This window comes from Sparus aurata, chromosome 2 (assembly GCF_900880675.1).
Source record: "Sparus aurata chromosome 2, fSpaAur1.1, whole genome shotgun sequence".
Lineage (NCBI taxonomy): Eukaryota > Metazoa > Chordata > Actinopteri > Spariformes > Sparidae > Sparus > Sparus aurata.
Genome location: NC_044188.1, coordinates 7,814,842 through 7,839,768, shown reverse-complemented (window position 1 = coordinate 7,839,768; position 24,927 = coordinate 7,814,842). Strand labels below are relative to the sequence as shown.

The 24,927-nt window shown below is 43.0% G+C and overlaps 1 protein-coding gene across 1 annotated transcript in view; it reads left to right on the top strand.

Annotated features, from left to right (window-relative positions):
* The window catches only part of stard13b (StAR related lipid transfer domain containing 13b), a 71,636-nt gene that overhangs the window by 7,181 nt on the left and 39,528 nt on the right, over nt 1-24,927 (top strand). The window contains exons 3-5 of the mRNA XM_030404228.1: nt 4,182-4,325; nt 5,444-5,578; nt 11,820-11,853. Coding sequence (XP_030260088.1) covers nt 4,182-4,325; nt 5,444-5,578; nt 11,820-11,853 — 313 coding nt within the window. The remainder of the gene's footprint in view (nt 1-4,181; nt 4,326-5,443; nt 5,579-11,819; nt 11,854-24,927) is intronic.

Below are 24,927 nucleotides of genomic sequence, written 5' to 3'. Positions count from 1 at the left end.
GATAACATGGATCTCTGTTTCCGCAGGTTTAGTTCTTGTGAAGTAAAAAGGCGACAAGAGAGTCAATTTGCGCAGGAAATCAGTCAATCAAGGGACTTCAGATCCTGGCATTTTGCATGTTGAGATCAAAATAGTAATTTGTTTTTCACCTGTCACCCAACGTTATGTTTCAGTTTTGGCACCAACAAGGGGGGAAAAACAAATTGCTGAGCTAAATCAATCACCATGTGCTTTAATAAAAATCATTTGTTATATCAAAACAAACTAGAATGTCCCGCAGATATTCAGGAGAAGCTCATCTCAGTGTTCCCAGGGATCCATGAATCTTTCAAAAGTTTGTACAAGACTATCAACAAGAATATCAAGACTTTGAAGGTTATGGAAAATAGACATGGGCCATTAAAATGTGCTCACATTTTTATATCTAGCACAAGAAAAGATGCTGAAGTCCTTTTTGATATAAATATTTATCTTAACATTGAGAAAACTGTCTGCGTGTCTCTCTCTGGTTTTCTGCAATCACTGTGACACAGCATAATTGAAAAAGTGTGCACACATTCAATTCGAATGCCTCCCCTTTTCATTTTTGTCTGTGAGCTTCTGTGAAGTCTGCTCTGTGACATTTTAAATATGCGTCTCAGGCTACACAGTGTTAGCTCCTTGAATTTGGAAGGAATCAGGCCTGGAAAGTGTTTGAAAGGTCCTGCAGGGAACCCTGTAAACTCAAAGGTGACTGACCGGAGAATAGAATATAAAATGCCTTTCGTTCTCCACCTCATCCAAATCACGCCATCCCCACATCGTTTACATCTTTATGTGTCTGATTCCTTGAAGAGGAACATGAGAGCATCTTCGCTTTAATCTGCAACGCTCCGTTTGATTATATCTAGGAAAGATGGAAACAGAGACTGTAAAAGTATGTAGGAGGGTTTTCCTGGAATCAGCGCTCGTTTCTTTGAACTCATCTTGTTATGAAGCTGACACAGCGAAGAAAGCGCGAGGAAGAAAGGTTCCTCTGCATCATATCTTCTCTCACTGAACACAGAGGCAGCTTTAGTGTGAGCGTTTGTGTTTGAGTTTGTGATGTCTGGATTGTTCTCTGGAGTGGATGTTCACGATCCGTCGCCGATCTGTCTTTACGTCAGCGAGAGTCTGGAAGTATGTGAGTGCCTTTTATTTGTTAGCAGACACGGAGGGTTGAGCTGTCCAAACACAATGATCCCACTGTCAAACCTTTTATATTCCCTGGTCAGAAAGCTTTATTTTTTCCTCTCGGTGACCCCATGCGACCCCTCAGGCCTCGGAGGTCAGCAGGGGATTGGCCAGATTTAGGTCATTCCTCAGGGATTGGGAGGAAAAACTCACTCTCTCCCAGTGCCGGGTCAGTCAGCTGACACTGGGTGGTCAGCCGGGTGAGTGGGCCGTCTGGTGTCTGGTCCCTTCATTCCTCACAATTTACCGGGAATGAAACTTAATATATGTTTATCAGTGGCTTAATTTGTAATAAACTTCAGATGTAGTGCTCTGTGGAGTCCGTGGGAAAATGTAGAAACGCGACCGAAATTATGACTCAGTACAGTCTGTTTGTGATTTCAGTTACTGGGAGTAAACAGTTTACGGATGGGACAGTGATTACAAACACAACACAAGAATCCTGCTTTTCTTTTATCCCTCTCGGTGTATTTTTTTGTCAGAGCACAGTGAATCAATGAAAATACCAAAACAGTGTCAAGCTTGTTTCCAGAATTTCAAAGTTTATTGCTTCTGACAGAGCTGCAGGGGGTTTCCCATCAGGACATCCATTGATGAGTCCCTTCAATGAAATGTTTGTACACCGAAGAGTCTTAATGTTATAAATGGAAACATGGCGGTAATCATGACTCAGTTAAAAACATTTTTATTTTCAGTTCCAGGAAAGGAAGTTATGTGTTGTTAGTTTCAGGGGTTATTTTGATGGTGTTCACTCCCTCAATGACACAAGCTACCTCTTGGCTAGTAACATTAGCTGTAACGTTAGCACCCTGGCTATCATTTGTCTCCGATTATTTAGGGGAGTAAAGCTCCTGTCAGCTGCCTCTTTTTCTTCTCCAGAAACAGGCTAATTTTACTTTCAAACAGTATGACTGTCTGGATAAAAGTGGAGAGTTTCCCAACTCATTTTCAGCCAATAGTGAAGTTTTCTGGAGCTGTAGTGACACACTTCGCTTATATTTTGGAATATGTCGATTATTTACTATACTAGATGGTTATGTTTGACTGGTTCGGGTTAAGGAAGAAAATGTTCAGAAATATTTTAGATTTTTCCTCTGATGCAAACTTTAGGCACCACTTTGTAAGTCCAACTATTTTTCATTCATTAGCAGCTTATAAACATTTTATAAACTGTTTAAAGCAAACTAATGTAGCTGTAAGCAAATTGTGGTCACTAAACAGAATGACAATATAGTAAAACATACATACATACATACATATTAGCATGTTATGAACCATTGATTGAATGTTTAAAAGCTGAATGCTTCATGGAAAGACTCAAAATAACTTGTTGGATGAACTGAGGATGAATATTTCTGGATCCCAAAACCCAGACTCCTGTTGACCAAACTTCTCTGTCGGCCCTCATTACGAAACTTTCCACATCAACCATATTCCAGGGGGAGCCTCCTAAGAAATACATGATGAAACAACTGTGTCACAAACTTTGGAGAAGTCTGTGGTTCTGAGATTCTTGAAAAGGGGTCCACCATGATGCTTTCAAAGAGTCTGTAGCATGTGTGACCCTCTCCAGGACCGGGCAGGCAACCGATATCTCACCGACATTCTGCTCAGATTGCAGAACAGCGATGTTAATTTATGCTCTGGTGACTGAGGTGTATCCTGCTGATTTATGGGGCGGGACCTCCAGATCCTCAGACACAGCTCCTGTCTCTGCGAGGATGGTCTATTTATATACACGGTGTGTCTGGGGAGTAGTGAAAGCTGGTGCAGGGAATTCCATCAGGCTCTCTATGGCACACATGTCTGGAGTCCTCCTCCTTTGCTCTTTCACCCCGAGACACGGCCGAGGAGATCACATTTCCATGTGCGGCAGCACTGATGTAGCGTCTGCAATTTACAAGAGACCTTTCTGGGTTTGCTTGTAACTCTTTTTAAGTTTAGGACAGCGTGGTATACTGACAGATGCTCTCACCTCCCCAGACAAGCCTCTCATGTGTTAAATTATTCCGGCACGGGTGAAAGGCAATCACTAGATGAACTAATGAAGCCAATTTCACTCCTGATTTCAATTATTTTTACTGCGGGTTCGAAAGTTAGATCATTTCAGAGTTAGATGAAAATTAGCTGGAGCGTATAATTAGGCAATTTTGATGAAGTATCAGCAGCTCAACTTGACATTAACTTCAAATGAATGCCTGAAACCCCTGTGAGTAATACTGTAAAGATGTGCAGATATTGATATATACTTTTTGATTTTGTCGTGAAACATTTATTAAGTGCGTTGAGGGAGAAAATATCGATATACATATTGTTAAAGACACATGTTCAAGACATCAAAAATGTGGATAGAGGAGCACATGAAAATGATGTTAAAACACAATCATTTCACAAAAAATCTGGAAATCCAGACACGACTAAAACGGGGTAGAGAGCATACCTCCGCTAAGACCGCACAGTCCTCTTTTGTACACCGTCATAGATACCAGCCACCTAAGCATGCCTGTTGATCCATTCATGTGTAATTTCCAGAGAAAATGTCAAAAAAACTCATGTTAAAGGAGGTGAAAAAGAAAACCCTGGATTTATCCCTTCATCCAGATCTGCAAACAAATCTGAGTTTCGTGGAAATCTGCTCACTAGATTTTGTCAATCCTGTTTATCCTGTTGACAAACCAACCATCCAGCAACCAAATAAATAGATACTGGTGAAAACACAACCTCCTATGTCAACATATGTACCAAATCTGGAGGAAGAATATCTGAAAATCTGATTTAAATAAGATATAAATACGATCTTTAAAAGGTTTAATCCATCATAAAGACAGAATATCTGTGCTCAAACACACAAATCTGACAAACAAAACACTGAAGTGTGTCATAAAACAACAAATATCATACTGGCTCCATCTTTGGTAGCAGGAATGTCTTGTCTTAACTTAAATCAGTGCTCTCCTGATTACCCGCAGGTATCTCCGCAGGTCAAGTCTCCTTGGTCGGAGTCGATGAACCAGCTGATGAGGAAACTCGACCAGCTCAATCTCGACATCGAGGAGGCTCTGAGTGCAAGCTCCTCCCCCTCCGACACACCCTGCACCACGCGCAAGAAACAGGTGAGCGTGCTTGACAGCAGTTTTGTCCCACACACTTAGATACAAACACAGAACGTGCTCTGCATTTTAAAGCAGCATATGGACTGCAGCACTCCAGCCTTCAGTACTAATGGTATGGGCACTGTCACGGTTGGTACTGTACACATTCCAGTGAAGCGTATGCTGCATACTTGGTCATGCTTGTAAACTTCCCCTAAATCAATTTACTTTGCTCTGTGGAGAGAAAATCCCAGCGGATTTTTCGGACCTGTGAGCAACAGGTGTTGCAGAACAGAATGTTATGTCGTGGTCAGTTTTGTTCCACGTTAGACTCAAACAAGCTCTCTCGGGTCAAGCAGCGGTAACGCATAAAGCCGGCCTGTGAGGGCAGTTTCAGCATTCTGAGTTGTAGCTGTGTCTGTGACTTGTGAGATATGGGGATATAGTCTGTCTGCCACACTGTGGGCTTTGTCAGGCCATCTAATAGTGTCCTCTGACTTGTTTTATGATGTAGGTCTGCAGCCCTTAGATGTGATACTGCAGCGTACAGTGCTTCAGCCGGGTCAGAATGTTGTGGCAGGAACAGACAGCACCATTGTGCTTTTGAGGTTGCGACTGGGACCGTGCAACTCTGTTCCTAAAAAGGGCTCGTCTCATGGTGGCATGTTTCATGAAATATCCCACTAGAGTTAGCATTCAGGAACAAAAGTGCTCTTTCGGCGTCCATATGTATGTACCACACAGAGGAGCTATTGTACTGGAGGGAGTTTGTATGATTTGGTCCATTAGGAATGGTCGAGAGAGGCTCACATGCCTCCCAGGCATCTGCATAACCATCCCAGGCATTCACCATTACTTGCTTTAACTAATGACAGGCGACTGGGCGAGACAAGACATCTTTACTGGGATATTTGACGAGGTCATAATCTCCGTCCTCTCAAAAGGAGATCCACACATACAGGCTCCTTTGTGTACCTCTGTCAAGCTGAATCGAGGCTGGAGATTTCACTTCCCCAGCAGTTGACCTCAGCCTCTTGTTTTCTTTTCCCCTGGCCACCGTTGAGACCGTCCTGTCCTAGCCTGTTCGGCCACCCAGAGCCGGACCCGCAGTCTTGATTGTTGTGGTGATGTTGTTGCAGTGGGGTGCTGTTTCGAAGTTGAACCAAGCCCAGAACGATCTCCAAAGACCGGACAGAAGGGGATGCCCGAGCCAGGAGAGGTCCTCTGCTCCTCGCAGCGCCTCAATGGGTACGAGAGCGACGGCCAAGAAGACGGTGAGTTTCTCTAAACACTTCCTGCAAGGCGTCACAGATCCTCTGAATCAAACATGTTGTGTTTAGTGCTGTACATCCAACTTGCTACATTTAGTACCGTTGTCCAGTTTTCCCCTTTAAGGCTGTGAGATACTAAATTCCTTTGAGTCACCACAACTGGTTGCACATGTTTTTCTTTAGTTTTTTCAGTTAAAATCTGGCTTTAGCCTTTTTGGGTGACTGCCATGACCTGTTCCTTCCTGCACTGCCCAACCTAGCTCAATCCGATAATTTGTGACAAATTCAATGGAATTAAATTAGATTTTTCAGTCTTCGTTGTTTAACTTAGCCTTGTTTTAGCCTGACAGGTTTATGGTCCTTTCAGTATGTCATCATCCGGATCAATTCTAGATGTTTTAGTTGTTTCAAAGTTACTTTTTAAAGAAAATGACGGAAGAAAAACGGGATGGCTGCGTGGAAAGAAGAACAATTTATCCTCCTATGAAAATATTTGCCTAAACTCTCTTATCAGAGTCCTTCGTGAATAAAACCACACTCTGTGAAACCTACATTTCACAATCGCATATTTGACCCTTACATCAGGATGTCTGCGCTGACAGAAGACACAAAAAGTTGCAGAAGTGGAATTTTATTTTTTTTTTTCAAGATAAATCCATCACCAGTCGGGCCGAAATTCTGACATTCCCTTCTGTGCAGCTGCTCTTTCCTCTACATCGGTAAATATTTGAGGTTTGCGTTGGGAATAAGGTCAGCTTAGGCATTCTCAAACAAGCAGGACTCACTTCTGCTGGACAAAGTATATAAATGTCACTATTCAGCCGCCCTAAAGGAAACAGACAACTGAGAGATTTGCAGAATGCGGGGCGGGTTTAAATTAAAGCCTTTCAGCTCGTGCTTTGTGCTTCCCTGATGGCTCCGCTGCAACGTGATGGCAAACAACCTGCTTAGAGCAAACTGTGGCCGTCCGCTCAGACTCGCCGGCACTTTTCTAATCTCATTCAGTGATATCAGATATAACTTGGCACCATGTTACCTTGTGAGTCAGGGTTATCAGTATATTTTATAGACTGGACGTAAAGAGAGAGACAGACTGCAGTGTAAAGAAAGATTATTTTGTCTGCGGGCACTTCAGATGAAATCAAGTCTAGTTCTAAGAGGTGTTGCCACCTGTTTTTTTTTTTAGGGTTTTTTTTTTTAGAATTACCTCTTGAAAATGACGGCAGCATGGGTTAAAACTTGGCACGAGGACAGCTGGGAATGTTCACATGTGTTAAAGACAAGAGTATTTTGGCTGCGGTGTAACCTTGAGCATAATGAGATCGCATGATCAGCGGCAACATGTTTTGGAGCGTGTGATGATGATATGAGTTATTATACGCTTTTTTCTTTCTTCTTCTTCTTCTTCTTCTTCTTCTTCTTCTTTTCTTCTTTCCAATCATAAAATTATTCATTTCCTATATGCACTGCTGTTAATGATATCCTTGTAAGTGTTAATGTAAGATTCAGAGATGAGGAGGGCAAACTGATCATTTTCCGCATGGAAAACTGGGTGAAGGCTGAAAATGAGGATCAGAAAATAGGTTCTTACCTATACCTTAAGGAGAAGTTTTAAAGGAATAGTTCGATATTTTGGGAAGTTTAAAAGGGATAATCCATGATGAGAGACAAGTTGAGTTCACAAATTTCTGATAATGGACATCTCAAAGGGCATTATCCCATTTGTACCTTAGTCACTTACCTACATTAAGATAATTGAATCCTGTTTTTACGCGTTTTTTCGATCAGAGTCTAAAGATATACATATAAGCTTTTACTCACTTTCCCTGGCAGCACCTGATGGTTTGACTAATACCTGGAACAAATATCACCAACTTTGCGTATGATTGAGAAACCATAAATATAATTTGACAGTCATGTGTTCTGTTGGCCGCAGCCTGAAGCAGCGAGTCAGGCGTCCACACCATCCATCATTATCCTTTAGTTAATGATCATCATGCAGCCAAAACTGAGCATTCACCCAGACAAAAGTATAAGCTTATGTGCTTTCTGGCAGACAGCTACTGTATGAGTCTACAGCCAGCAGTCTGTTAGCTTATCTTAGCAAAAAAGAATGGAAACAAGGAAAAAAACCAGCTAACCTGGCTCTAACCGAAAAGCAACAATATTCCCATTTTCAGCGAACATGCATCCCCAGAAAAGTCAAACTATTCCTTTCAGTTTGTCCACTGGGTTCAGTGTGACCTTGCAAAGTTTCCGATAACAGTTCGGACGAGGTCCCAGCAGCGATGCACATGCAGAGAGATCCCCTCTGAGTCTTACATAAGAAGGTCTGGAGTCAGAACGAAACTTCTGACAGCAGGGAGCGAGAACGCGTTACGGAACTGATTCAAAGCCCGGGAGCCTAAGAATAAACCGGCGAACGTGTGAGCCAGTACGCCCTGCTCGAACAGGCAGTTACAGCTTTACTGCGAGATGTTTTATGGAAGTATCTGGTAAAAGTTTTTGGCACCTGTCCGACAACCTTTGACTCCCCCCTGCCTCTGTGTGATCTCTAAAAAGTGGAATGCACCTCATATCTCTGTCAATCTGCAGCACATCATGCACGCTGAGCTAATCTGAGCTGGAATGTGTTGGCCGTCGATTTAGATGTGGTTCTGTTCGAGGGAGAGATATAAGTTCATATGTTCCTGCTTATTCTTCATATCGTTACTCACACAAGGACTGTAAGGATGATGGAATGCACCGTTTTGTGGACAGACTTCATATCAGCTATTGTCCTAAAATAAGGAATTTCCAAGTTTTTAACTATTCATCTACCAGAGCTGCCCTGCGTTTTCTCCTCAGTGCCAGTTGTCACTCTATACACAGAGCAGCTATAAACAAGGTCCATCTAACTTTGTTGTAATCCTCTGTAAAGAAGTTATTCAAAGCCATGCAGGAGAAGAATCCATTTAAAGAAGATGCTATTCTGTCTCTTCCATCGAGTTTATATGCTCAAAACAAATCTTCAAAGATCTTTTTATGCACTGAATACAGAGTCGAAATGATTTGCTGATTAATCAAATTGTCAGCTGGTAGGAGATGTACCCGACATTCACAGCTGACAGACGTGTTACTCTACTTATTTGGCTAATGGGTCAAATCTGGCTCGCAGCAGGGTGCTGGAGGCCAACAGAACGTTTACTAATTAAAAAATAAACTGAGCAGATTCACACTGGGATTTTTAATTGTTTGTTTGTTTATACCCATTAGTAAATCCTGACACGTGGCTGACAGAAATGCCAGTTTTGTATCAGAGACAAATTAGGCTGTTAGTAACAGAGAGAGGGCTGATCTTTGATTGCAAAGATTACAACTCACTCGCAACGTTTAGCTGAAGAGGAGCAAGAGATGACTCTTCTTCTTCAAACGAAGAAATTGAAACAATTTCTGATCCCATCAATTTGTACTTCACACTCAAAGAGCTCGAATATGAAATTCATCCTGTCACTGGAAGGAGCAGTTTATGTGCATGAATGTTTCCAACATTTGTCTTTGTAACCACAGCATTTACAAATGAAATGCAGTTGCAGCTATTAAATGCGGTAAAATATTTGCCCAGTCATATACTTTACCCAGTAAACCCTTTAGTTAGTTCACAAAACAGATGACATATTTTATGTTTTATTCATTTTATCTGATTACATTCATATTACTTTCTTTGTATATTTGAATTTTGAACTGATAGCTGGAAAAAACACAAGGCATGTGAAAATGTATTGTCATTTATTTTGTATATGTTATCGACTGAACAATGAGTACGTTCATTATAAAAAAGTGACTAAGTGATTCCTCGATGATTGAATAGTTTCTGCTCTGATTGTGTGTCTGAAGTTGTCTTGACCTTGCTGCAAAGCACAAAGCCCGGTCGAGCCCAGCTGTACACTGTGTTCTGTTACTGGTGCGTGGAGACGTATTTGGGTTGAGGATTCCTAGTTTTAATTGGTGTTGACAGAGACGGCCAGAACTGAGGACGCGCCGCTCTGTCATTCGGACCGACGGGTCCTGTAACTGCTCTGTTGACTCTCGGGCAGGGTGTCATTTGTGCTGGGACAGCAGCTATCATTCACCCACACAGGCCTGTCACTCCATATAAACATCCTTGTTGGTGTAAGCAAAGGGAAGCTTCCCCTCTGACAGCAGCCCTGAAAGAGACTCTGCGCCGCTCCTGCGTGAAGAAGGCTGTCACTTTTCCTGACCTGCAACCTTTGACATGTGTCCACCATGTGAGTGCGACTGCACTGAACTAGGGCATCGTGTGTTTAAAGTGGGTCAGCGCCTCGAGATGTGCCAGCATGAAATACTTTCTCTTGGCTGTTGAAAAAGAGAGAGAGTGATGCGTTCAAGTCTTTGAAGCCCTGTCAAACCGGCACATCTCCGTCGGGGCCCAGCATCTGGTTTTTTGGAGTGCTAATTTTCACGAGTTTATTTCTGAAACTGGGTCTAAAGCTGCTCCTCGGAGACTAACTTATCAGGTCCATCGCATTTACCCAAGACAATCCTATCTCTCTCTCCTCAAAGGCACATGTAGTATAAGATTTTGAAGGCGCGGAGATAACGATCCTCCCTGTTCCTGTACATTAAACTCGGGCTTTGAAGTGTGTTACAGAAGTGTGGCTTGGTTGCGTGATGGAATTCTGCCTGACTGTGGCAAATCTCACAGTCAATAATGAGCGATGCATCAGTGGCTGCACCTTTTCAGAGGCCCCGCTCCCCTCTTCATGTGTAAACAGAGGCAAAAAGGCATACACAAGCGCATGAGTCATACTTTTATGACCTGTGTTCTTATTTTCTTGTTTCTCCGTTGAGTCAGAGCGAGAGAGTTGGAGCCCGATAACCCCGCAGCCACATGAACAGAAACCTGCCAGGAATTTCTTGGCCGCGACTCTCTCTTTCTCTCTATCTTTCCTTTTAAATCTTCTTCTTCACCTAAATAAATAAAAAAACTGACTGCCAGGTGCCCGCTGTCCCCTGACCTCATTTGCCGTTTGGCCTAAAAGTGTCAGGGAGCGCGTAACGAAGACGGATAGCGCGCAAACAAAACCACCTGTCCCGTTTAATCCAGCCGGTCGGGTCTTTTTTGTTGTCGCAGCAAAAGTGGCCACCATATAGGTCGCCCGTCCAGCCAAGTTCTTCTTTACACTGCGAACGTTTTCCTGATGCCATGACAACACCGGGGGGCCGTGGCCCTCATGAAACATGCAGTACACGACTGACTTATTGTGTCGAGTCCAACTTCGCGAGAAAAACCTTTGCAGATATGTTGATAGAAGTTTGAATCGGGGCTGATGGCCAACTGACTGTCAGGACGGAGAATCAACGGGTATTGCAAGGCAGGCTGGGAATTTTTCGCAGCGTTTTGTCTCTGCCAGCGTCAAAAATGTGGAAACGGGGCGAGCAAACAAGAGCGTAAATCAGACCAGTGGGGCACAGAGGGGAAATGGAGGAGAGAGTTTGGCAAGAGAAGGGAAGCAATCCTGACTGGTCCAGGTCAGGAAGATACTCTGAGTCCTCTTTCACCGACTTTATCACCTGCTCAACTGACAACCGAATAGCCAGAACGGGTTCTTAATGTTACGACTTAATGTGTAATAGGTAATAGGTAAATCTGCATCACTCAAGAGAATCTCTTTCCAAGGTATCATATTCTCTTTCCACTTCCTTACAACACCTCCAGTACAAACGCTCGATTCCTGAGAAACAGTTCAGCTCAATAAAATTCAATAAAAACAGCTCAATAAAATATGTTTTAATCTTCAGCTGAATGTTTTAAAGCTCCTGCTATTTCCTTTGGGGTTTTTTTTGTTTTTCTTTCATTTCCTGACTTATCACCACTTCACTGACAACATGTGACTGGGGGATAGCAGGCTGGTGAGCAGGACAGCGGCCTCCAAGTTAACAAGTGTTAAATCGTGCCACCAGTTCTGCCGTGGATGCCCTTTATTGACTTTACAATAGGAGTAACTGCACTGCAGAAGAATGCAGAGAGACATCCTCTATCCCTGAATTCAAGGAACTGGGCGTGTGTCTCTAATGGTTTTCACAGCTTGTAATGTGAAATGCTTGTTTTCAGAGTGCAGCAACGTTCAGGAAAAGCTAATATCCTGATTTTTTGAATTTCTCATCCACCATCTAGTGCCAACGAGTTCAGAGCTTTCCGTTCTGTAGTCACTGAACTTCTGTCATTTCTTTTGTCTTGTAGATGTTCAATAAGATGACCGATGCAGCAGGGCCAGGTAAGAAATCATTTGTTACCACTCATCCTTTACCTTTGAGCAAATCTCACCTTCCACAAACATGTATTTCAGGTAAAATGTGTGTGCGTCCATGTCCTGTGATGGACCGACAACCTGTCCGTGGCGTTTGTCTTCCTCTCTGCTCTGTGCCTGTGAAAAGTTAATTAGGATGAGAGATAAAAAAAACATTATATATGTGGTAATGGGAGAGGCTTAAAGCAGCTACAGGGAACTTTCATTTTGTTGATCCTGGCGCCCCCTGTGGACAAAACTGGTATGAGCACCACTGCATCCCGTCAGATGGATGTCGAGCTGGCTGGCGCACTTTTGCTTTTGAACAAGTCGGAGAAAGATGCAATATAATTTGTTTTAACACATCTGTTCGCTGTGTTGTTCATATTACATGTAATCCTCAAGCTAACATATTCAGTTGCTTTCAGTTTTCCGTCCTAAGGCTGTGAAAATGTATTAAATTTAATATCTACATAGAAAACTGCTAATCTTCTAGCTGATGGTCTTGCTTATAACTAGATAAAAGTTAAACTTTGTACATTTAATGATTTAGAAAGGACTATAAATACTCATTTGAATGGCCGAAATGACTTTTAGACCTCGGCACAATTTTCCTGCATATTCATACTGAATTACATCAGTCTGACGTTTACTTGAACTGTGCAGGAAGTCCAATCAGTATTGCCTTTGCACTGATTTCCCATTTTAGCTCATTCTAACCAAGAGACTAAACAGATATTCAGCTGGAGGGGAATCAGATGTCCCCGTATAGCACATCATTTTTTGTTCACGATTCGTTTGATTATATAGCAGGAAAAGAAACATTTGTACTGAAATGTAGAATTTAGGCTCTTTTTCTGAGGTTTTTCTTGGATCTATTAGAGAATCTGTTCAGTCTCTGTCTCCTATAATTGAAACAGCGCTGCGCTGCTGTCTGGCACAGACTGCGAGTCGATCCTGCGTTTCGTCCTGGCTTTGCTCAGGACTCAGGCCCTGCTAATAAGACTGACAGCCACAGGTGTCTGCCTGCTCCCTCCCAGCCGGTGTCTCGAGAATGTCCAAAGCGCTTTGTCTCTTATTTTTAAAGCCTTCTATATATTGGTCACTTGGCGGGATGCAGTTAAAATTAGGCAGCGTGCCAGATCATTGTTTCTGTTTTGCTGAGGGGAAATATTTGGCCTGGTGTGATGTGGCCCTCGGGGGGCAGCTGCGGGATTTGGGTGGATGCCATTTCAGGCTCAGGTTGCACTCTCACATGACCTCAGTTGTGCATGATGGTCCCGCACAAGTGGACATTATGGTCTGGAAAAAATTCCACGTCACTTTTATGCAGCAGTTAACTAATGTGTGGTCTGCGGGCGCGCATGAGATATGCCCTGTGACCGATCGCTGGTCATTCCTAACTGTAACGCTTGGAAACCTGAGTGTGAGACCACCGTGAATAACATCAACAAGTTTGTCAACACGGCTCTCCGAGGCTCTCCTCTAAAACATTTATCATGATATTTTTCCACCGTCGTAAGCTTTGTGTCTAACCACATGCTTTCTTCTTTTATGTGGTGTAAGCCTTTTCCAGAGACAGTGTCGCTGTCAGCTTGATTATGTCATCAAGCGGAGGAAATCAACGTGCTTTCAGTTGAAATCTAATGATAAAATACCGTGTAAAATGACAATGTCGTAAAAAAAAGGAACAAAGCTGGCAGAGAGTCAGACACATTAGGTGTGATATTCCCTGTTTGTATTTTACAGCTGGGCTGAGGAGACTCGGATACGAGGTGGCCAGATGGTTCTCGGTATCCACCATAACAACACTGTCCACCTCATTAAAATGACATTGTCCAGGAGAGGAAAGCACATTCTCCGGGTCCAGATCCAAAATAGCTGAGCAGCAGTGAGAAAACCGCTCGGTATCCTGCTCTATGAATGTGCAGCGTCTTTTTATGGCTATCATAAGCACATGGTTGAGATATTCAGCATGTGTGCAAGTACACACAACGCTTTCATCGACGGCTGCCTGTGAACAAAGCATTCCGGTGAGCAAGAAGCCATCAGAGCTAGCGCTGCGACGATGAATTGATTAGGTGTCAACTATTTTGTATAATCGATTATATTTTTTTAAGAAAAAAAGTCAAAATTCTCTAAATCCAGCTTCTTAAATGTGAATATTTTCTGGTTTCTTTCTCTCTTTGGTTTCAGTAAACTAAATATCTCTGGTTTGTGGACAGAACAAGACATTTTAGGATGTCATCTTTGGCTTCTGGGAAACACTTATCATTTTCTGAACATTTTTTCCAACAACTATTCCAATAATAAGAGAAAAGAGTCGATGCATTGATTGACATCAACAATAATTATTATTTCCTTCACAGGAAATCTATCTGAGCCATCTGAGCTCAGCAAATCCGTTTGAATGTTTCAAAACGACTGAGAGCCTTCATCAACAACTTAATATATTATGATGGCTGCATCTCAAACACTAAAGGGACTTCTATCAAATTCTTGGTAGCACTGCATTCAGAGCAACCCTAATTTAACTAACACGTGTTTTGTCCACATGTAAATCCTAAATTAAACGTGATTGTTGGCATTAAAGTCAACGTTTTCTACCAGTTATGACATGATAAACATGTGAAATCAAAAACTTGTCTTGACAGCCCACCTGTATCCACCTATTACTGAAAAAAAAAACATGTCAGGCTTTTCCTTAACATGAGTCATGAGTCATTAATGGGATGCATTTGAATTGATTCCTTGACGCGGTGATGCAGTTTGGCATCTGAAAACACGTCTGCTGCAAACACACACAAACATGTGTTACCTAACTTGTCCCATATTGTACAACACTCTGTGAACGTTGGTTATTCAGTCACAAAGGTGATCGGTCAGCCGTCAGAGACACTGACGGAGCAGCCTGCAGGAGCCACCAGTGGGCAGCTTCTTTTTTTAAACTCTCACTTGTTTACATTTCACTCATCTCTGCAGAGCTTTTAACAGCCGCGAATTGTGTCGAACAATGGCCTGCTTGTTTGTCATGTAGTCAACACTGAGGCTGAGAAACAGTTCTGTGGATTTTAAGACTCTTCCTTCATGTTTTTTTTTTTCATATATTCAGGCACATGTAGGGCATTTATGGAAAAAACACCAGACCTTTGAGCCCTCTTGACTTGTTGTTTTGTTTTTCCTGAGGCAAAAAACAAAACCCCGAGCTCCATCCTGAAACCGCATATGGTTATGCTCAGAGAACATTTGGTCTATAGAGAGAGGGAAAAAAAAAAAAACCTTAATCCTCCCTCTCAAATGTTTATTTTCTGAAGGCATTACTCAACGTTTATAGAGCATTTCTCAAGTCTTGAGTAGATGACGGGCCAAAAGTGCCTTATTCCCCCTCACACGGCGTAATTTGTATGGAAATCTATTCCCTGTAGTCTCTTTAATTGCAGTGTGCAAATTAATGGCTTCCTCTGGTGAGAGGAGGCAGCTATGTTCATCCTCAAAAACCCTGCTGCCTCCACCGACATTCATCACAGAATTAATGAATCCGCAGTGACACTGCAAGCCGAAAGCTCCACGTCCAGCCAGGTTTCTGTCAGAGATACATCGGCGATAAGGAGGATTCATCTGCCTGGCCTAAAAAACATGTATTTAGCAGTGGACAGACTGAAGATTTAGCCATGGCTGTGTGTTTTGTAAATGTGTGTTTTGTAAATGTGTTTGTGTTTAACGGGAAAATAGAGTTTGCAGTGGAGAGGGGGATAGACAAACAGAGAGACAGACAGGGTCCAGGGAGAAGCAGTTATGCAGAACTCGGTGACTTTTAACTTGCATAACTAAATGGTCATGCGCTTTGTTATGATAAACATTACCTTCCCGAATGCCACGAGGGAAAATGACACAAGCGAGGCTCAAACAGCGCTTTCTGGCCCCGAGCTGAGAGTCCGAAGCTTCCAAACTCTGCCTCTCAGCTTCTCAACAGACGGACTGTGTGCGTTTACACTGATCCTCTCTCTGAATGAATATGCTAATCTACTTTCAATGTGGAAATCTCCTGCTACTGATTATAAGGAAAACAAAGAGGAAACCTTGTGGATCCCTCTGAGACTTTTTTTTTTTCTGTTACTAACGTAAAGCCCTGTGTCCCTCACACGTCGGTGTGACTGACTCCCAGAGAAAAGCTGCAGAAAAGAGGGGAAAAGGGATATTTGGAGTGTTTTAATCCGGACGGGTTTTACTTTCAGTCAGTGTTAAATGTCAGCTGGTGATTGATTCCAAAATGCAAAAGCCTTCATTGATTTAGACGTCAGGGTCTTCTGATCAAGCTGCAGACTGAGAGGAGTGTTTTTGTCATACGCTCCAGATTGGGAAAGTTGGACGAAGTAAAGGCTGAATGTGTAGAGAAATGTGCAGCCAGCACAGTCACTAGAACACAATCATGCCACTGTGCGTTTCTGTGAAACTCAGAAATGTGTGTCTCATACGTATCTTATCAATATTTCTTCAGAACCTGTAATATTGTGCCAAGTTATATGTCCGTGGGAGGAGTAGAGGATGTAAAATGAAAGATAAAGAGCAGATGAAATGTTAAATATATGACTGACTGCATGTAATTTGGATGGGTGGAGACCACACCAAATGATGATGGAAACAGGTTTAACTTGTTATCCAACAATCCAATGACTTAAGCTTTCACCAGTTAACACGGGAAGGCAATAAGGATCGTCAAATTTTGGATTATAAAGTTTATTTAAGACGGGACCACGCAGACACTCAGGCGCATGTCTGAGGTTTGCAGACGCGTACATTGCCAACATTTATTTTGGTGATTGGGTTCTGGCAGCACACGTTTCTACCAGAAAAAAATAATTACATTAATATTTTTGTTTTGGCAACATTTCTGGTGCAGAAATGGCTGTGGTGTTCTTCGCTGCACGTACTGTGCATACCAAAGAGCTGGTGAACGGTGTCAACAGTGCAGTGAAGTACTTTCCCCATGAATTATTTGTTGATGAAGATGGAGCGTTCCTCCACTTTGGGTGTCTCTGTTTCACTGCTTTTGTTGCTCAAGTCGCGTCTCGTCTTGCGGATTTTGTCCTGATTGACATCCTGCTGTTTTGATCCCGTGTCAGCGGACAATCAGGACGTAAGACGTGTATGTGTTTATGTGAAACGTCACCGCAGATTTTTCAGTAAAGACTGACGTGAAAAAATGTTGAGTCAGTTCAACTTGGCGCGGAGAAGAACTTCAAACGTGCCTTGATGATGTGGATTAATGGCACGGCAGAGTTACAGTCATTTACCAGCCTTTAACTCCCACAGTATGAGACTGGCCAGCGTGAGCATCCATCTCAGTGTGAAATGACTCCCCCGTGGGCCCCCGGTGAGTATACACTGCTGTATAAATCACCAGTCCAGTTATGGATGCAGCACTGGTGGGTATTATATAATGCCTATAGCTGCTAATGCATTACAGCAGGCTTGCCTTGTCTGTTTTCTGCCTCCTGCATGTTCCTCAGCTGTTCTCAGAGCCTCCAGTCTCAACCCAGGGTCAGTGCCTGCTGGTGGAGGCCGACTGTGACCTCAGACAGCTGCAGCCTCTCTCTCTCTCTCTGGAGGCCTGTTAGCGACCATAATATACACATCACAAGGCTTCATGGCAACAGATGAGGACATATGAAACAGCCTGTCACCTACGTAGTTGTCGTCAGAACACGAACACGGCGGCAGGATATTGAAATCATGTGTAACCCTGGATGTTTTGAGCTGTGAAGCACAATTATTAACTCTGTTGTTATGCGCTGACCTCAGTGCTGTTTTTATTATGAAATCTCTCTTGTTGTGACAGAAACGGCCCAAACTTAGCTAAGTGTCACACAGTCCCAGAGGGGAGTCCATAAGGTTTTTAAAGGAACAGATCATTTTCGGGGAATTGAGCTCTTTTTTGTTTTTCCTCAACTAGAACTGTGCAAACCGTGATTATTAACGTGCTCGGAGGACTTTCCATCAGATTTTGGAACCCGGCTGCAGGGATTTGCTCCCACTCAGCCCCGAGTGAGATGACCGAAGTCACGGATGGATGTCGATGGATGAGTCAGATTTTAGTCAGTGCTCCGGTTCATCCTAAAGGTGCTTGATGGGGTTGAGGTCAACACACTTTATAGGCCAGTCAAGCTCTTCCTCACCAAAGCTTTCTTTGTCTACCTTGACTTTTGTGGAGAGGTGGAACCACACTGTTGCCGTAAATATCACTGGCTGCAACTAATACATGTTCCCATTATTGTTTGACCTGATTATTATTATTTTCACGATTAATCCAATAATTGTGCAGTCTATAAAACTGTGAGAAAATACTGCCAAAACCTCAAAAAGACGTCTTCAAATTGGATCTTTTATCCAACCAACAGTCCAAAACCAACTGACTCTTCATATATTGTCAAAATCAGCAAATCTTTACATTTAAGAAACTGGATCCAGCAAAGATTTTTAGTTGATTATCAAAATACTTGCTAATTGCTAATTTTCTTCAAATCAAATACCGTTTTTTACTGCAGCTCTAGACCGCTGTAGCATTTTAGATTCCTTGTCATTTGAAAGTGTGTCCTCACACTGTTAACGGATGGTCAGACAACCTACACTGTAATCATCGTTTGTCATTTCAATCATTTCTGTTATTGTGGCTGCAGGCACCTAAAAAGCCCACGGATCAAAATGTTAACATGACACATTATTGTTATTCAAAGTGAAATTAGTAACAGACCAGCTGTCCCTCTTTAAAGGCACATTTTCATAATTTTGCTCAGTGGTGGAAGAAGGAATCAGATCCATTACCAATGAAAAAGTATCAATACTACAATCTAGAAGTACTCTGCATCCAAAACACCTGGCCTGGCATAATTTCTATCTGCTTTCCCATCTTCATTTTTGAATAATTGAGTGAATAAACTAGCTTTTTGTCCTGCGCTGTCCGTTGATGCTTCTGTGAGGACAACAAAGAGTGACTGGGAGTCTTTGTGACAACTGCGACAACAATAATACTCTGAAAAGTACACAAGTATCAACAATAAAATGTCCTTACAAGTATCAAAAGTGAAAGTACTTGTTCTGCCGAAACATGTGACTGATGCATGATTCTGATATTATTAGACGGTTAATTTTGGTGTGTGAGCAGCATTTTCCTGTTGCTCAAGATGGAGCTGGATTTAACTTTTACATTTACAGTACACAGTTCAGCACATCCAGCGCAAATACATGAATAAGACAAATCTGACACAAACAAATGTGGCTCAGCTTTGAATTTGCTGATGGGAAGAGAGACTCATCCTGTGTGTGAACAGTCACGACACAGGAGTCATCACAACACAGGACTTTTTTAAAACTTGGCTCAAACATGTCGGCGAGTCCGTCCTACTTCTGTGTTTGTGTGGCGCATTTAGAAGTGGCGTCAGTATTGAGCAGAAAAAAAGGGCAACGTAGCACATTTTGTTCCGCGGCGCTGTTTGAATATGGCCAAGCGTTTTCATCTGCTCAGTGACTATTTAAAGACAGAGCCGAACGTTGTGCAACGTCTTGATTTAAAGCACATGCGGCCCCTGAATGCTGCAGGAAAATCAATTTTCACAAGATCTGTACCGTTATTTCTGCTCCCCCGTCTATCCGTTGCCTGACAGGTGCCAGATCAGTGACATCATGCGCTAAATTTATAAGGAAGTCGTCATTTGTAGATCCAGCTCAGACTATAAAGGGTGCTGCTGGCATGACGAGTGCATGAAAAATTCCACACATGGAAAGATGGAAAATGACTTGTGGTTTCCTGAGAGCAGAGGCCAGCTCGGCTGTTTGACAGGGAAAGAGAAGGAGGCGGTGGGGGGAAAGAAGCCTGGTAGTATTTCTAGACTTTCCTTTGTATATACAGTAATTTGTCAAGGTTGTGAAAACATTAGAGCAACTATTTGGTTAACCCGCTCTCAAATCTTTAAACGTTTTTATTGCAATTTCAACATTTTCACTGCAATTATTGCAGCGGTCGTACGTAAAATGGAACCTAATATCATTTAATAGTGCCTTCAAGGCCTTTGTAGTGAATGAGATCATCGTGTTCAACAATTCCCATCATGTCGGGGCAGAATTTATCCCCCAGTATAAATCAACTGGTTTGATCCTGACATGACGCGTACACGCGTTTGAACGGAAAACCGTCTTATCTTCGGTGAGAGGAAACAGGTTTAACGTCCCGATTTTCAATTATTTCCACGCCGCCAATTAGACAAGAAGCAGCCAATAAATCCTTCGGGGGCGACTTCCTCAAGAGTGTTTTCTGTGCGCGTCTTGAGGAATTTGGGCCTGGGGTTTGTAAAGTAAGTGGAAGGAGACGTGGGCAGCCGTGTCAGGATGCAGGCCAGTCGCAGGAGGACAGGCAAGCTGTGTGTTCAAGTGTGCAAATGTGTGTGTGTGTGTGTGTGAGGCAACACAAAAGCTAACAGGTTGGTCCAGCACTCAGCTGCCAACTGAGAAGAAAGGCAGAAACAAGATTTAGGAAGTAATGAGCCAGGAAGGGCCACACCACCTCAGGACCCTGCACCAGGATGTAGTGACTAAACAGTCAACAGGCTCCGGTCCTGTTGCCTCCTTTTATGTGTGCGTGTGTGCGCGGCTTTCCTCTGAATGCTCACCACTCTGCTGGAAACGAATCCAAACAATAACTCCTTTCTCGTCCAAATCTGCTGCTCCACTTTGTAGTTCCTCAGCGATCCTGCTTACACACACGCGCGCTCTCTCTCTCTCTCTCACACACACACACACAGTTTCCAAGCCAAGAACATTTCCGCAGGGTCGGTTTAGATACAGTAACCACATTGGCTCTGTCACTGGCCTCCCAAATTTCCCACATAAACCACAGAGATTCCAGATGTTGCAGGGAGGCAAAAAGTCTGCGCCTCCGCTGGGCCCGCGGCCCTCGCCATCCCCGTCCTCGGGTTGGCCAAGCACGCGGCACGGCTCACACCTAAACACTGTGTCCTTCTGCACGTGAGCGAGGCCGCGGGTAACCATGCTACTGGAGATTTACATAGCTGTGCGCTTCCACCTGTACCCGGATAACAAAAAAAGCACAGCCCTCCGTTAAAAGAGACTCTGTCCTGGGGCAGTGTAGCACTGCAGCTTTCTTGTGGTTTCAGACCTGATTAAACAATTTGGCTCAGCAATCAAAGAGCAATAGCAGGCAGAGGCAGAGCAGACTTCCTGCATCCTCTCCGCTCTCCGCCTCGCCGGCTTTAAAAGTTAAGGGCCCAGCAGGACCTGTTTGTGTCTCAGTTTGAAAACAATACCTGCACTGTACTTCCAGCTTATCACGGCTGATGAGTTGAGCAGAATTGTAGGCCAAGCTGATTACAGTCCACACATGCATCCCTCATAAAACCCATCATTTGTTTGCCGTTCAAAGTATAAATTCAGCTTTTTTTTATTGTTTCGGAGGCATGAAAACTATTTGTTTTGTTCCTGTAATGCAAAAAATCCTTTTCAACTCTGTGTTTGCCAACATAACTCAGCTCTGTAAACATCTGGTCTGAGTGCTCACACAGATGTTGACTGCCCGGGTTTGGTTTCTATTAAGCAGAAATGTTTTATACAAAAAGTTGGGACACCGTGTAAGTGTAAATAAGAACAGAGCGCAATCATGTACAAATAAACTGTGTTTACCGACAAAAAGTGTTCCCAAGCCCATGGAGTAAAATCATGTGTTTCACAGTGGTGAAGTGGTGAACCTCGCCCCATCTTTGCTTCCACAACATTTCCCATCTTGTGCTGCTCCTGTGGTTGAAATTCAGAATAAGCATATATTTGCATGAGGTAAAACATTTGAGTACTCAATTGAGTATATGTCAAAAAGAATTAGCAAATTGTCCGATCTGTTTTATTTGTGAAGGACGTTTCTACAGGACGTTTCTTTGCAAAGCTAACTGAACCTCATGTCAAATTAATATAATTCAAACACCATTAAACGTAAAGGTAGAATCGGTACGATTTGTCCAAGCTGTTCCTAAACGCACCAGAAAAATAGCTGATAGTTGAATCTCGTTCCCGGTCTGCCTGTTTCTGTTTCTGTTTTACTGAAGTCTGCCGAGTGTGACATGCACTTATAAATTGGAATCAGCAAGAAAATAGAATAAATTAAAAAATAAATAGTTGATAATTCTTCTCAAATGCATAAAAACTAAAGTAAGAAGCTTAATTTGAAGGCATAAGGAGGAGAAAGTACAGATATTTGTGTTAAAATGTAAGAGGAAAGTATGAAGATATCTGAAAAACAAAGTATTTGTACTTCCTTCCCACCATTTGGATATTTCACATGAGAGGGAAAAACTACAAGACCAACTGTAGTTTCATTTTAAGCAGCTGTCATTTGCTCCTTTGGTCTTCGTCAGACTCTTAAACTCCAGTTTCTCCCCCGGGACGAGGCTCAATCTCGAAACATAAACATGGACTTCCTGTTTGAATTTGTTTCATGGAGGCTAATGTCATGCTACAGTATATCACAAGATGTCATGTATGAGAAGCTGCCCTGTTGCCGCGGAGCAAGAAACCCCCCCCTAATGCGAATTTCACATCGTCAGAGAGGTGGTGGAGATTAGTCCCCCCGGTGGAACAAAAGGAGACTCGAAATCAGCTTGAAAATGACTTAAAATCAATAAAACATGAGCTTATTTTACATCCGCCACCTCCGAGAGAGGAGGAGTGAGATGGAGGGAGTGAGAGTGATTGAGAGAGAAATGTACCTCTGTGATTAGATCCTCATTGCTCTAATAGAAACCAGGTGCCGGACGGTGGTGTAAATGTTTTCCCATGCATTTTTGCGGGCAATGCAGGCTTAACTGATTCAGACCTGACAGCATTACATGCTTTGTCATTCAATGAAACAATACCCACGTACGCCTGTCATGCCGGTTTCACGTTCTTCGGGCCTCTTTATAGAAACTTTGACCCCCGCGAGCTCTCACTTCTACATACGTTTCATGATATGGAAGCAAAATGTTTGAGTTATTTATGTCAAGTTATGTAACAAACTGCTGCGGCGGGATGCAGTTTTGTTTAGTTATTTCTCAACAAATCTGACATAATTGATCACGTGCTTTGGGAATGAATGATTCTATAAAGAGGAGACGCCGCTGAAGGATGGATCTGTGACGTTACAACAGGCGGCCCTCTAAGAAAACAGAATTAGTGGCCACCTTAATGGATTGGGACCAAAGTCTCCTCCTTCCCCAACCCCATAATCTAAACCCAGATATACACCACATGTGTGGCTCCTCTGGAAAAATGAACTCGACTTGGGAATATATGGTCAGGAAATTTATAGCACATGCCTGCGACGAGCCCTCAGGGGCCGGGGGTGGAGGTGGAGGGGCGATCTCCCCCGCTCCCCCGCTCCCCGAGCCTTGTTTCCATTAGGCTGGGAAGAGCAATCTCCCAGACTATTCAAGGGGGCCTGGTGTAAGACCTCCTGGCCAACAACATGACCCAATCGCGTAGGAGAAATCAGTTTCCTCACATCTGGGATTTTCCCACTGCAGCCATGGGGCAGCATTCCTCATCAGTCACCAGACACGCACAGCAACTCTGGAATTCAGATAACTTGTGTACAAATAAATAAGTGAGCGACGGGAGGGAGGGAGGGAGGGAGGGAGAGCGGACAAAAAACTAGCCGGGAAAACGTGCCAGTTTTTCAGGGAAAACGGGGAAAACGAGCGCTTGCTAAAAAAGCTGCCGGGCCAAAACAAACAAGTGGGTGAGTCAGCGAAGGGAAAACATTCTCAAGCTGATTGATGTTTCCTCTCCTCGCATCTGCTATTACTTCCACTGCCAAGGACCACTCCAGAGGCTAAGTCATCGTCTCGCCACAATGATACTCGCTGCGATAATGCTCTTCATTGTGCGAGATTTCTTTTATAGAGTGGGAGAGAGGAGTGTTTACCTCTCTGGTGATTCACGTCCAGAGAGGTCAGAACCTTGCTGCTGCGCTTCCTCCATCACTTTTACTGTCGGGGGGCTGACAGGGACGGTATTGTCCGTTCGTCCGTCCATTGCTGCCCTGTCACTCACTGGGGATTGATAGCTTGTTTACAACTTTGACAACTAGCACACTCATTCATTATCCTGTTTTCAACCCACAGCAGCCAAAGGATTAGTCAGATGACGGACAGATGACTTTTGTGGATTTTGAAGATTGTTTAAAGGGACAGTTCTACCGAAAATCTCTAAGTGCTGTTTGTCCATGTGGATTGTTTTGGTGTGGTTTGCAGTTTTGGAGATATCAACCATGAAGAAATCTACCTTTTCTCCCTGTAAAGTGGTTAGGTGTAGGCAAGAAAACTACTCGGTTAGGTTTAGGAAAACATGGTTGAGTTGGTTCTGTAACATACACTTACTTACATAACTGACTTGCGTACTTGACATATCTGTCTAAGACTTATCTGTCTTAGTAAGTTTAAGAATTTTGACCTTTTGGTTTCACACTGGAAAGGAACGGCAGTCTCCTGGATGAAAAGCCTGTGCTGGTTTGACCCTACTGTCCACTCCATCATCCTCCTCAAGCAGACTCTGTCACTCCTCCTGACTTCCTCCTTTGCTGCTGTAATGAAAGCTACTACCACTAGAGGTCTCCACCTAACAAGAGATTAAACTGCAATACCATACGATATGATGTGATGCTACTTTAATGTGAGTTTACTCTGAAATAAAAAAAGTATTCATTCCTAAACGGAGCTGCCTGGGAGATGCTAAATTAATTTTAGACATACAGTTACACATATAGCACGTGTTCATTAAAGCGCAAAACATTCATGACGATGACATATATCCTATAATGTCCTCCGATCCAGATCTTATTTAGGATAGACCGAGGTATATAAGAATTATTTAGCCTGTTGCCTCGCCTATGGCTATGACTGTGACTGTCTCGTGCTGTCACAAGAATGAGAATGAAATTTTCCAGATGAAATTTCTCACAACAAGGTCTGTGGGTTATCTTGAGTAGTGAGGTCATGATTTCTTTTGTGAGTCTTTTAAATGTAT